This window comes from Amblyomma mixtum, chromosome 5 (assembly GCF_055824585.1).
Source record: "Amblyomma mixtum isolate Tamu chromosome 5, ASM5582458v1, whole genome shotgun sequence".
NCBI classification, from domain to species: Eukaryota; Metazoa; Arthropoda; class Arachnida; order Ixodida; family Ixodidae; genus Amblyomma; species Amblyomma mixtum.
In genome coordinates this window covers 4,118,509-4,132,117 of record NC_143016.1, presented here as the reverse complement: position 1 = coordinate 4,132,117, position 13,609 = coordinate 4,118,509, and the positions used below count along the sequence as shown (strand labels likewise).

The window sequence follows — 13,609 nt, the reverse complement described above, 5'->3', positions numbered from 1 at the left end:
GCTTTGAGCAGACGCTTTTCTGCCTCTCTCACGAATCGGACTACTGAAAGCAGCACCCGTACTGTAAAATGTTGGCTCTCCTGCTGCCGCTTATCGGGGTTTTATGACCATTCAGGATCACCGAAAAAGCATGAGTTCTTTCAGGGATGCGTTCTGGGTGAGTTCATTTTCCGGAACATTTCTTCGTCTCCTTTGAATGGTGAGATTTGGCCGTTTTGATGTCAAGCGATATCAGAGGTTTGATCACATTTGCGCATGCGAAAATTGGGCATAGCGTGTATCAGTTCTAGTACTGTGTTGGTCATTTTCCGCGTGGAGAATGTGCCTGCATAACGCGCTGTCCCTTTCCCCTGCCGCTACCGTCAAATCGAAAAAGCTACATCGGCCGTCGTGGCACTGCAATCCGGAGTTCTTCGAACCTATATCGACCCACAATGAGCGGGAATCCTCCTAATTATCCTGTTTCCGGTTTACTTGTGCGTGCATTCTGTGGGCATTAGTAATGCGATGTGCTGCAGCGTAACGCTTGGCCCACGCACCAAATGTGTGGATGCGACTGTCACGAGTCAATGCGCTGGTGACCTCGTGAGCGTTACGTCCGTCCGTCTATGAGCGGCCGAGCTGGACGCTGTCCGAGCTGGCTGCCTATTCGCTCGCGGCAGGCTTTCGTTCGAAAAAGTGATACCATTTCAGACACTGCAGCTGTGCAGATGGTGTTGTTCGGGCTACGGTTACTGCTGCGTGTGACCGGTCATCCAACCGTGTCCTCGGTGGGGTAGGAAGCGGACTCTCTTTTTCTGTCTCTGTGGCTGTTCGCCTCGACAAAAACCGGTCGTCGCCTCCTCTCACAGTCGGCCGCTCTTTATTTTAATTTCTCACGCGCCGCGTGAAAAATCGCGAAAACATTGGTCGAGCGAGGTTCGGCGCCATACTGCACGCCTCCGTCGTTGCGGCAGCAGCAGGCGCACCGACCTCCCAAGGTACCCCCTGCGCGGTCCTTCGCGGGGGGTGCTCGAACCGCGAGGCCGCGGCCGATCCTCTGCGGCAGCCTCGAGGGAGCACTTCGAAATGGATGCTTCCTTTGCACTGCTCTAAATGCCGAGTGGCATGCTTTTGCTAGCTGCTGCCACTTGCAAGTAGTGCACGCGCGCATATTCATTCAGGCTGGTCGTATGACATCTGAAGGTCCTTGCGGCGCGGCAAAACACAAAAGACGTCGATGCGGGAACATTCATCTATCGGATGCTATGACAACGGTAGCTGCTAAACAAACATGTTCGGTCTTTTTCTATGCGAAACTTGTTTCATTTCTGGATTCGTCATGCGTCAAAACTTCTATAGCCTGCAAGTCCACCGGATGACACCCTTGTGCATGCACCATATTCATGCCCACCAAGCATCAAGTAGAGATTGGATTTTTCGGTTGTAAGCATCCTAACTAATTTTTGAAATTCGGTTTTTAATCAAAAAAGGTCAGTATTCTTGACATAATTAGTCCCACAGGCCACAGCTAAAAACGGATGACAAAATTCACGCCAAAGCTAGCCAGCCATTGGTTAGTTAAAAGGTCTCAAGAGAAAATTGAACACTTGTGGCAACCAGGTATGCAGTGAGACACTAGGATCATTGGATTAACAGAAAGGCTGTGTTTTGCAGCAATATGCTCCATGGCCTCATACATACACCAGATACAGGCCAGGAGGCTCCAACTTCTGGTTGCATGTTTTTGTCCATCTACTTCTGCGAACACAGCTCTGAGTAAGAGCCTTCGTGCGTTAATTCATGATATACACTTACAAAGAAACCAAGACAAATGCTAAACATGATTTTTGACTGCACAAGGATATCATATTTTCACCGAAAAAGACCAATAATTTCTCCGTAAGTATTAATGTTTGCCACAAAAAAAAAACGTATTGCGAAATAAAGTTGGAAAAAAAAAAACACTGTCCTGAATGCCACGTGGAAATTTGTGTTGTTGGGAACTAAAGTGTTATACCATATGGTGTTGCGTGGCACGCTAGTAATAGTAGTAATGGTGGTTTATTTAAAAATAATAATCAAAGGTAGGAAAAGATTTTTGCTAGCCCCGGCATCTGCCATCGCTATGGGGAGCACCTGAGCTGGGGCAGTGAAAATAAAGTGATTGCAGGCAGACTGGAGAAATGAAATGAAAGAGGTGAGGGGACAGGCAGAAAGGGTAGGAGGGGAGAGAGGTACAATATGCAAGTAATCTATTTACACTGACATATGTACAAGTCGGGCGCGTGTAATGTCCATGATTAAAGCTGGTACACTACACTTACAATGCCCTTTGCGTTTTCTGCATGTAGGACTGCCACAGATGAAAATGAGTGAACTGAGATTCCTTTAGATAAAATAAAAAATTCACTTTGTTGCCAGTCTTAACAACAGGCGCTACCTGTAAGTAATGTGCAATGCAGTCTACACAAAGCCCATATGATATGCATCATGCACATCTTGTTTTCTCTCTTTTGGGAACATCTCATTTGTGCAAATCTTCTCTCGGTATTCAATATGAAACAACTTGCCCAACATCCTAGCGTGGACCACTTTTGCTTTTCTCCTGACAGTGCATGGGGCACAAGCCAGGATTCTCGGTTGACCGTTACAAGAGAGCTGACTAAAACGTTCATTCTGGCATACTCCCTAAATGGCGCATGACCTGTCTTCTTTTCCCTTCTTGCATCTGCATCAAGTTTGCGCCTTACAGTATAGCTATGGTCAATATCTAACTCGTCCAACTTTCTGTTTTGCTATGGTACTCCCTCTTCTGGCTTGCTGTGATTATGTCAAAACAATATGAAATTGTCTGAGCCATGCCCTCCACTTTCTAATCTGCAGGGCCCTACAGGGTTTGAGGAGCTACGGCGTCTTTTGAAGCAAGGAGCCGAGTTTTCTAAGGAAGTGGTCCACATCCTACAGGAGCGGTAAGCAAATTAGCAGTTGAACTCTGCACAAAATCTTTTACATCACTGTGTTACTTTAAAATGCGTGGAGCAAAGGCTCTCTGACCCCCAAGGTGAGGAAGAACACAAGTTAGGGCTCTATTGTGACTTAATGCTTTTAATCTAAACACTTTCTGCCGTCCCCCGGTGCAGTGAAACTGCAGCTCTAGTGCAATCCTCACCTCACCACAGATGGCACTGCTTATGTTGCAGCATGAACTGGAGCAATGGTGACACACACGTATGGAGAGGCGACCACCATGGGGCAATAGGAGAACTCCACAACAGAGGATAAATGACACCGCTGCAAGATTCCTGTAGCTGCGTTATTCCTGTAGCTGTGGCTTATCACTTTCGTTTGTCACCAACATTTTATTCACCTTCTTGGATGCTTTTGTTGCATTCTCTCCGCAGGAAACACAAGCAGTGCCAAATTCTGACTCAGGCCTTTTACAGTACAGCTCTTAAAGGTGCACTGAAGAGGAATCTGAACTCATCTTTTTGCCGCGGGAACTCAATCTACACGTTCCGAGCATTCTTAGAAACTTTGATTTAATTGCGGAAATCGGCCACACAGGGCAATAAATCTAATTAACGCCCAGCTCCCGCCTTTTTTTTTTAATTCTGCCTCGTACGGTGGGCGGAGTCGACCAACGCGGGGAGTGCCTTTCACCCAGTCCCGTGGCGGCTTGCCGCTCTGCCATCGGCGGAGTAATACGTAGTAGTCCGTAGAAGCAAATAGTCCGCACGTATTTTTATTTCTGCGGGCTTATTTTGCGATCATATTATCTGCAAATGAAACTATTTATTCACGGAAACCTAAAAAACAAAATTAAGTGAAAGCAAAGCCTCCACGGAGCTAGCTGAAAGGCACTCCCCGCGTTGGTCGACTCCGCCCACCGTACGAGGCAGAATTAAAAAAAAAAGGCGGGAGCCGGGCGTTAATTAGATTTAATTAGGAAAATCGGCCACACAAGGCAATAAGTCGCAGTTTCTAAGAATGCTAGGAACGTGTAGATCGAGTTCCTGCGGCAAAAAGATGAGTTCAGATTCCTCTTCAGTGCACCTTTAAGTGCCCGTTCATGGATTGAGCCACGTCACCATCGTCAGTGTAACCGTGCCAAACCATAAATAAATGAATAAATAAATATAAACACTGCTGCAACTGGGATTCAAACCTGCGGTGCCGTGAAGAGATCAGCTTCGCTGGCAGTGAAAGGCAGAAGACATGAAACGCATGCACACATATACGGGTCCACTTCTAACAAGTGCCTTATGCAGTATGCGTAGCAGTCATCTGAATAAGTCACTTCATAATCAAACAGACTGATGGGCACACTGCTCACGCACTTAGCAGATTCTTTTTAGATAAAGAATGCATGCATGAGGTCTCTAGCATGCATTCCCTTGTGACAAAACAAATCCCATCGTTATTGAAGCACTGTTTGCTGCCTGTATTGTCACTTTTTGCTGCCTCACCTCAGTAAGCAGCACTCTCTTCTGGAGTGCGTGAGGCATAAGTGAGCAATTTTCAAGCAGACTCAATGTACGGGATTCAACTGTGGGCCACTGGTGAGCTCGGGGTGACCGCTGCACCCTAATATCGTCTTGGGCAAAGAGGGCTGTTCCTCCACCCAGGTCGGAGCTGGAGGCAGCGCACGCCAAGGGACTGGCCAAGCTGTCCCAGCGCCTTGCCAGGGCAGCTCGAGAAGCCATTGGGTCAGTATTCTCGTGTTGGCTCCTGAAGTGCGCAGCTCACCCCAGTGCTCTGTGTCATTGACTGCAGCACCACTGCGGCGGCGTGGCAGGAAGTGGCCACACAGCTGGAGCGGGAAGCACAGCTGCATAGGTGAGCCACTGCCTGTTCTCAACTCTTGTTTGTACTGCTACTTGACCTGCATGCCCACTGCGTTTTCCCATAGGCATTGGTTGCACCCATGCCCTCTAAGCAGCTGCTGCCTTGGCCAGATGCAGCTATGGTCGGCCTGGCCATTGAGGGCTCACTTGGATTTTTACATAGTAAGCACCTCAATGCGCCTGTGCCATGGCTTCCTTCCCAGGGCCCAGCACGAACAGTGCTCTTCTTTGTAAAAGAATCCCTCTCAAGCAGCACTTTACAGATGCCTAGCTCCCCAAAGTTCGAGGCTTGGAATTCCATTGTCACCTCTCTCCTGCCTCATATACCATGGCTGCACAAACTTGGCATCTGCTGCACTGCAGCAATGGCAAGGATCAGAGACAGTTAAGTGGCACTTGTCTTTCTGGAGTTACATGTCGTGGAATCTTGCAATGGTGCATCTAGCTCAGCTGTGGGTAAGGCTTCCCATGTTTCTTTGAGTGCCGCAACTGCAAATGAGGTGGTTCTCAGTGAGGCATTCAAGCATTGCACATATAGGCTGGGGAATTTGGTATGTGTGCATCTAAGAATGGAGCTGACGCTGTACTTCTCAATGGTGACTGGCCATGGCAGTTGAAAGACCCGCTCTGAAGGGAATTATGCTGGCCACATAGTGATACTCTGCTAGAAGCATTCATGAGTGCAGCAGTCCAGTCAGAACTCTGCAAAATGCCTGCACTGGGCATTCTTGCCACATCTTTTTGTTTTTACTGGAGCAAAAATTTATTGGCAACACTACTTCTTGACTTAAGTTGCGTGCCTCTCATTAGAATGGTTGACATGCAGGTACCATGAGCCCTGGCTTTAGCACAAAGAGGTGGAAAAATGTTGGAATCTGATGGACACCTTTATTTGTTCATATTTATTATATAGCCTTTATTTATTGAGTGTACTCTCAGGACCAGTTGCCTTGGAAAGGGGAGTGGTTGCACTCAGTGCAGATGGAACAGAACAGGATGAACAACATGAAAGTATTGTAAGCAAGAAAACAAATTTGAATGAAAACATTAAGGCTTATACTTTGTTGTTTAGTCATACAACATTAGCAGTGGCATTCTTCAAATGATTCTGATCATGAATAGTTGGATTACGAGAGGGAATTCGGCTGGCCTACTCGGGAGGTTGATCACTAAAATGCATTGGTTCTGCTTAACTTTGCCAATTTTGAGAATGTGATCTATTGAGGATAACATACTGCAAAGGTAGAATGACTTGGTCACACAGTGAACCATGGTAAAATACTTTTGTGAAACTGAAAATGACAAGTGGCTTTACAATGAGATGTGAGAAATAGAAGGTTGAGGATGAATTTAATGCTAAATAAAGCCTTAATTATTCGGTGCCAGTTTATTTGAAATTCCAGTAATTTAAAAAATTTCGGCCTTTCAGAATTTACCCAGTAACTCAGTGTGTCTGACTTTGGCCCCCATGCACATCATGAACAACCTTTCTGATCACTGAGGTACTTGGTTTGCACATGTCCCCCAGTTGTTTAAACCAGCATGTCTGGCAACTCGCAATGGCAGTGATGAGCCAACCTTAGTGCCCACTGTAGAGTAAATCACGAGCTCCAGGCGATGCAAGGAACGAGGACACTATACTCCGTTTCATACATAGCAGTCAACGCAGCGAAGGCTGCGGCACCTGTTCGCTCTCCTCGTCCGCATCGTAATGCAGTGCGTCGAAAGTGAAAATAGTAACGAACTTAAAATTAAAGTAAATGTTGGTCGATATTGTAGTATAATAATAAAAGTGTATTATTTTGCAAAAAGATTGCTTTTTTTTTATGTTCTTCAAAACAGAGTGCCTTAGTTTTCTGGTTTTTTTCCGGCTCCTCCTGTATCAGGTTTTCTAGAAAAAGAATATGCCGAAACCCTTACAATAGAAGAAATAAATGAAAAATTTGTCACATGCTTAATATCTGCAGCAATAGAAGCCATCCCACAAACGTCTCAAATTGCACGAAAAACACATAAAGTTTGGTGGTCAAATGAATGCACATTGGCTAAAAAGCAGCAAAACAAGGCTTGGGGCAACCTTCGCAGATATCCCACTGCAGGGAACTTGCTCACCTTCAAAAGGGCTAGAGCCAAAGCACGATACATTAGACGCAATGCAGAAAGGGCATCATGGCAACAGTACATATCCTCCATAAACAGCTCAATATCATCAAAGAAAATGTGGGAGCAGGTACGGAAATTCACTGGAAATTTTACTCCATTCACATTTCCAATGCTAACAACACCCGGTACTCAAACAACATTAGAAGATCAGGCCAACATATTGGGGGAGCATTTTTCCACAGTTTCAAGCGCATCCAACTACACACACACATTTCAAAAGCACAAAACAATAGTAGAAAAACAAAAACTTCCCTTCAGAACATGCATACATGAAGACTACAATCAGCTTATTACAATACACGAACTAAACACAGTACTAACATCCGGTAAAATGACAGCACCAGGCCCAGACAGTATACATTATGCCATGCTTGCTCACCTCTCTGAGACTGCCATAGAGGCTCTCCTAAAATTTTTCAATAAAATATGGATGAGTGGAGAAATCCCCCATGCATGGAAAGAAGCCATCATAGTACCCTTCCTAAAACCTGGCAAACCACCAACTAGCCCCACAAGTTACAGGCCAATAGCACTCACTAGCTGCATAGCAAAATCATTCGAAAGCATTCTAAACATCAGACTAACCTTCATACTTCAGTCCCGGCAACTTTTAGATATACATCAATGCGGGTTTAAAAAGACATGTTCCACAACCGATCACCTTGTCCGCTTCGAGAACACAGTCCGGGAAGCGTTCATCCACAACCAACACTGTATCGGGGTCTTCTTCGACCTGGAGAAGGCTTACGATACCACGTGGAGGTTCGGTATCCTCCGTGACCTAGCGGACCTAGGTATCCGCGGCAGGATGCTGAGCTGTTTGAGCGACTTCCTGACCAATCGCACGTTCAGAGTCCGCCTAGGCGCAACCTTCTCCAAGACTTTTTTCCAAGAAACTGGTGTACCCCAAGGGTGCATCCTCAGCACGACCTTATTTGTCATCAAAATGAACTCCATAGGAAAAGTAATCCCAAAATCCATAATGTACTCAGTTTACGTAGATGACCTCCAAATAGCATGCACGTCTTCCAGCATACCTACCTGTGAGCGACAGATACAAATAACAATAAATAAACTGGCCACCTGGGCAGATAGAAACGGATTTAGATTTTCTCCGCAGAAAACAGTAGCGGTTCTATTCTCTTTGAGACGAGGCCTACAGGCCGACCCCACACTATACCTAAACCAGACCCCATTACCTGTCAAACAAGAGCATAAATTTCTAGGAGTAACTTTCGATAAAAAGCTCACTTTCTTGCCACATATAAATAGCTTAAAGAAAAAAGGTTCCCAGGCCCTTAATATACTGAAACTACTGTCAAGAAAACGCTGGGGGTCTGATAGGGCATGCCTGTTACATATATATCGTTCTCTAGTTCGCTCTAAGTTAGACTATGGGTCCATCGTATATGGCTCAGCAAGACCATCCTACATAAAACGACTGGATCCAATCCACAATCTTGGTTTAAGGTTGTCTTCAGGTGCTTACAGAACCTCACCAATAGCAAGTCTGTATGTGGAAATGAATGAACCTTCCTTAGAAGATCGAAGAACTGCACTAACTTGTACATACATCCTCAAAATCCTTTCTCAGCCCAAACATCTCTGTTACCCAATTGTGACGAAATGCCCATCCCGAATACTCTTCAATAACAAGCCTCACGCGATTAAGCCGTTTCTCTTACGCTTCGAAGAAAAATGCCAAGCTCTGGACATACTAAACGAAATTAAAAATATTGCGCCAAGACACGAAGCGCTACCACCGTGGTACACTCTCCCCACAGTGTGTGACGTCACACTAACACGCTTCAGTAAAACCTGTACACCACACGACCATATAATACAAGAATATCTAGCACTACAAGAAAAATACAGAAATTACACTGCATTTTATACTGACGGGTCAAAAACTCATGCTCATGTAGGAAGCGCAGTAATACAAGGAAAAAATGAAAATGCAGTACGACTGCCCTCATGTGCTACAGTTTTCACCGCGGAGTGTTATGCCATTTGTGTTGCGGTACAGAAAATAACAAATGAAAACATCAAAAAGAGCATCATCTACACAGATTCATTGAGCGTCCTTACAGCATTAAACTCCAAAAATGCCACGGAGCCACTGATTGGAAGCATCATACACAATATAGTAAAGGTCACAGCACAAAAACATGTTATAAAATTCTGCTGGGTTCCCAGTCATGTTGGCATTAGGGATAATGAGAGAGCCGACACGTGTGCTGCACAAGCCAGAGCCATGGAGGTGAAACATGTGGGTTTGCCTCCGAGGGATTACATGAAGTTAGTGCATAGCAAACTAAGAGCCAAATGGCAAGCTTCTTGGGAGAATGAAAGAAACAACAAGCTGCATACTGTAAAGCCTATTTTGAAAGAATGGAAATCATGCCGTCATAAAGAACGTTTTATCGAAGTAATTTTATGTCGTTTACGCATAGGCCACACACACATCACCCATAACTTCTTATTAACAAAAAAAGACAGACCTGTGTGTGAAATGTGTGGAGAGGAGCTCACAGTGAATCACATTTTAATCTCTTGTTCACATCTCGAAGAACTTCGAAAAAAGTTTTTTACGGTATTTTACAATGAACACATTCCATTTCATCCCGCATTGCTTTTAGGCGAGCAAACACTCGTCGAGTTTTCACTTGTTTTTAAGTTTCTAAAGAAAGCCAATGTTTTAAGTTTAATATAATGTAACTTCTATACACTTAACATAACATCATCTAACCTTGTGTTTGGCGCATGATAGCCATAGTTGCTTATGCGCCATAAAACCCCATATAACTAACTAACTGTATCAGGTTTTCGCAGCTAGGCCAGCCGGTGATGTCGTCTGCTTTCGTCTTTCGGTTTCTGAGCCTGCGAAAATGGCACCGCTATCTCCTACTCGCTTGTTTTCTTCGCCCACTGCCGCTTCAAAAACATCTCCTGCTCGCCTATTCTCCAAGCTGGAGTCTCCGAAAATTTCGAAAGACTGCAAGCAGGTGATTGTCAACATTTACTCTATCGTAAGGAAGCGCTTCCCGGAGAAGACTGTGCGTGAAGTTCTCGAAACTGTGGGCGAGATGACCGGGGTGAGCCCTCGGACAGTTGCGAGGTTCAAGAAAGAAGGTCTCTCTACTGGAATAAGATCACCGCAAAAACGACCTAGCAAGGTGACAATATCTAGCTCTCGCAGTGTTAAATATGACAGCTTTGCACTCAACGCCATCCGACTCAAGTTACATCGTATGTATGCCGTACACTACACTGCCTTTTCCCATCGAAACAAGTAAACAGCACTGTGTTTTTCAAAGTATGTATTAGAGTTTGACAGTTTCGAGTTTCTACCTAATGAATCTTTTAAGAAAAAAAGTAAATAAAGAAAACCAGCCAAGCCCGGAGTTGAACCTTGGCCCCTTATAAAATGAACAGACAGGCGCGCGCTTCGTACCACTAAGCCACGATGCGAGGCGGACGGATACATTTCGCTTGTTTTTTGCAGCGGACTACTTTTGTACCTTTGGCAGCGTTGACTGCTATGTATGAAACGGAGTATAGCATTGGTACAAGCACGCTAGCATTGGTACAAGCATATTTATACATTTTTGTTGTTGGCAGTGAAACAGCTAGGCTGGCCAGCTTTAATTTTCAGCTTGCATCATGCTCTTACATAGTCTTGAACCAACAAAATTGGATGGCAAACAAGACAAGTTCGGTTCTATAGCATTTGGCACAATAGTCTGGTGGGGCTGTGTGCGTGGCTACACCTCCTGTTGCATTTGCCAGCAATGGCTATGAACAGCCAGCGTGAATGGTTGCTGTTCGTGTATTACTCTGCAACCAAAAACTGCTGCATCCACTCGCTCAGCACAGAGATTGTAGGCACCCTCAAGAATGTGAAGTTGAGTGACAACTTTGATCTTGGATTAGCTTCTAAGGTACTTAAGGGATACTATACACCTTGCTTTTCCACATAGTAAAGACACGGAAAAAGAGGCTGGACACCGAATTGGTGTCCAAGAGCACATGCCAGTCCAATAAGCAGAGGAAGTGTTTGCTTGATGTGCATGACAGTGCTGGAGCTGCCTTCTGTTGGTCAGAAGAATTGACTGGTGGGCAGGTTGGTTCATGACTTCTCGAAACACGAAACGATACACACTGGACAAAAGAAACAAACATGGCTATGGCTGTTGGCCATCAATGGGAGAGGTGATGCACATGCAGGGGCCTGTCACGCGGCCTGTCGGAGGGTGTGTGTGGTCCCCTGCGGGTATCGCACGAGGCACAGGCCGGGCGGCGCAAGGCCCTGGAGGCGGCTGTGGAGCGGAGAGCGCGTGCAGTGCGTGAGCGCCGGGCCCTCCAGGAGCGCAGCAAGCGGCATGCCCACCAGTGCGCACGGACCAACGAGCACGCCCAGGGCCGTGCGCTGGAGCCCCGCTCGCAGCGCGGTGGCATGCGGCTGCTCGCTGAGCGGGATGCGCATGCCAAGCTGGAAAGCAAGCGGCGCAAGGCGGAGGCTGCGCTGGCCAAGGCCGAGGGCGAGTACTACGGGGCGTGTGTGTCAGCTGAACAGGCCCGCCAGGAGTGGGAGACGCTGCTCTTCCAGACAGCTGGCTGGCTGCAGGCACTCGAGCAGGAGCGCCTTGAGGCCCTGCATGCGGCCCTGGCACGGTATGCCCAGCACCTGGCACACATGGCCCCTCAGGTGCAGCAGGTACTGCTTTGCCCTCTGTTTGTGAGACACCGCTACAGTCACCTCTGTGCCTCATCTTTCCTTTGTTCACTTACCTACTTGACCAACAGTTTGTGGTGCTGTTCTCTGCAGTGCGCTGATTGTGTCCAGGCACAGACGGCACAGGTGGATGCCAAGCAAGACATTGAAGAAGCCGTGCATCTCAGGGGCACGGCTCCGAATGTCCCCGAGCAGCTCCTGCCCGATTTCTATGTAAGTTACGGCAGCCTGCTTTCTGTGTGCCATATGCACTAGTCAACACCATGCAGGCAGAAGACCTGTCGAGCCCCATGCAGCCCCAGAGGCGTAAGGAGGCCCTGGAAAGGCTGTTGCAGCTGCTGCAGAAGGACCTGGACACGGAGCGGCGGGGAAAGCAAGGTCTGTGCCGCGTTCTCGCTCACGTGTCTCCATGTAGGCTTTCACTTATTTCTGGCTGTCTCCCCTCCTTATCAGTAGCCGCATGAAGCAATTCCTTTTTTCTCAAATGGCTAAGTGCTACATATTTCACACAGGAATTGCTGTGGAGCTTATGTTCTGTACCCGGTAGGCCCATCTTCTGATTCTGGGTCTCATAAGTCTGAAAACTTTCTCTAAACCCCTGAGCTCATCTGCTGAAGATACTGACTAGAGTAATGATTGAGCTCTATTAGGGCTTAGGCTATGCAACACCCACACCCAGCTAACTAAGGTCTAGACAGGCGCCGCATGGCTTCCCTACTTTGCAATGTTTGAAGGACACTGCTGTGTGTTCGTTGCCTCACCAGCATGATGCTCAGAAGGCTTCAGGCAGGAACAATCAGTAAACAATCTACACCTCATGTACAAGTACCAGAACTCTTCATCATGTAGAAGGTGTAGAGTACAAACCCTGTTCACCTTAAAGGTGCACTGAAGAGGAATCTGAACTCGTCTTTTTGCTGCGGGAACTCGATCTACACGTTCCAGCATTCTTAGAAACTTCGAATTATTGCCCTGTATGGCCGATTTCCCTAATTAAATCGGATTAACGTCCAGCTCCCGGCTTTTTCTTTACTTCCCCACAGACGATGGGAGGAGTCAGCCAACGCATGGTGTGCCTTTCAGGCAGTTGCGTGGCAGCTTTGCTTTCGCTTTTATTTTGTTTTTTAGGTTTCCGTGAACAAATAGATCCAGTCAGAGACTACATAGCTGCAAATTAGGCCCACGGAAATAAAAATACATGTGGACTCTTTGCTTTCACCAATCACTACGTATCACTCAGCCGATGGCAGAGTGCAAGCCGCCACGGGACTGGTTGAAAGGTTGGTTGACTCCTCCTGCCGTCCGTGGGGAATTAAAAAAAAAAAGGCGGGAGCCAGGACGTTTAATCGGATTTAAATTAAGGAAATTGGCCACACAGGGCAATAATTCGAAGTTCTAAGAACTCTCAGAACATGTAGATCAAGTTCCAGCGGTAAAATACGAGTTCAGATTCCTCTTCAGTGCACCTTTAATCATTTTCCTTGTGATCACTATCCTACATGTATGAAATTTGTGTGTTGATTTTGACTTGGGCCTTTAATGTAATGCAGAGAAACAAACAAAAAGAAAAGCGAAAACCACTGTGTGTTCACCACAGTTTATTCCCATTGTCACTTGCGCAACAGATCTTCCGACTGCAAATAAATGCCGAGTTCTTATACAAAAAAAAAAAAAAGCAATGAGGAGAAAAATAAGTTGTGCCTAATGCTGAAATTCCTAGGTGATGGTTCAAAAATCCAGCCACACCGGGAAAAAAAAAGTGGTTATATTCTGCTTATAATCATGTATATCTAATCACGCTTAAATAAAAAAATATTAAAAAACTCATCCAATTAGTGGTGCGGCATCGCTGTCTGTCGTGATCGAAAATGGAGAAACCCGGTCG

General features: G+C 46.2%; 1 protein-coding gene across 2 annotated transcripts in view; it reads left to right on the top strand.

The window, feature by feature from the left end:
* Positions 1-21: 21 nt before the first annotated feature.
* Positions 22-13,609, top strand: part of Nost (Nostrin) — a 22,684-nt gene continuing 9,096 nt past the window's right edge. For both annotated transcript variants that reach the window (XM_089543104.1, XM_089543105.1), the window contains exons 1-7: positions 22-157; positions 2,866-2,951; positions 4,608-4,688; positions 4,756-4,818; positions 11,217-11,706; positions 11,818-11,937; positions 11,994-12,102. In XM_089543104.1, the coding sequence (XP_089399230.1) occupies positions 104-157; positions 2,866-2,951; positions 4,608-4,688; positions 4,756-4,818; positions 11,217-11,706; positions 11,818-11,937; positions 11,994-12,102 (1,003 nt within the window). In that variant the 5' untranslated portion in view covers positions 22-103. The remainder of the gene's footprint in view (positions 158-2,865; positions 2,952-4,607; positions 4,689-4,755; positions 4,819-11,216; positions 11,707-11,817; positions 11,938-11,993; positions 12,103-13,609) is intronic.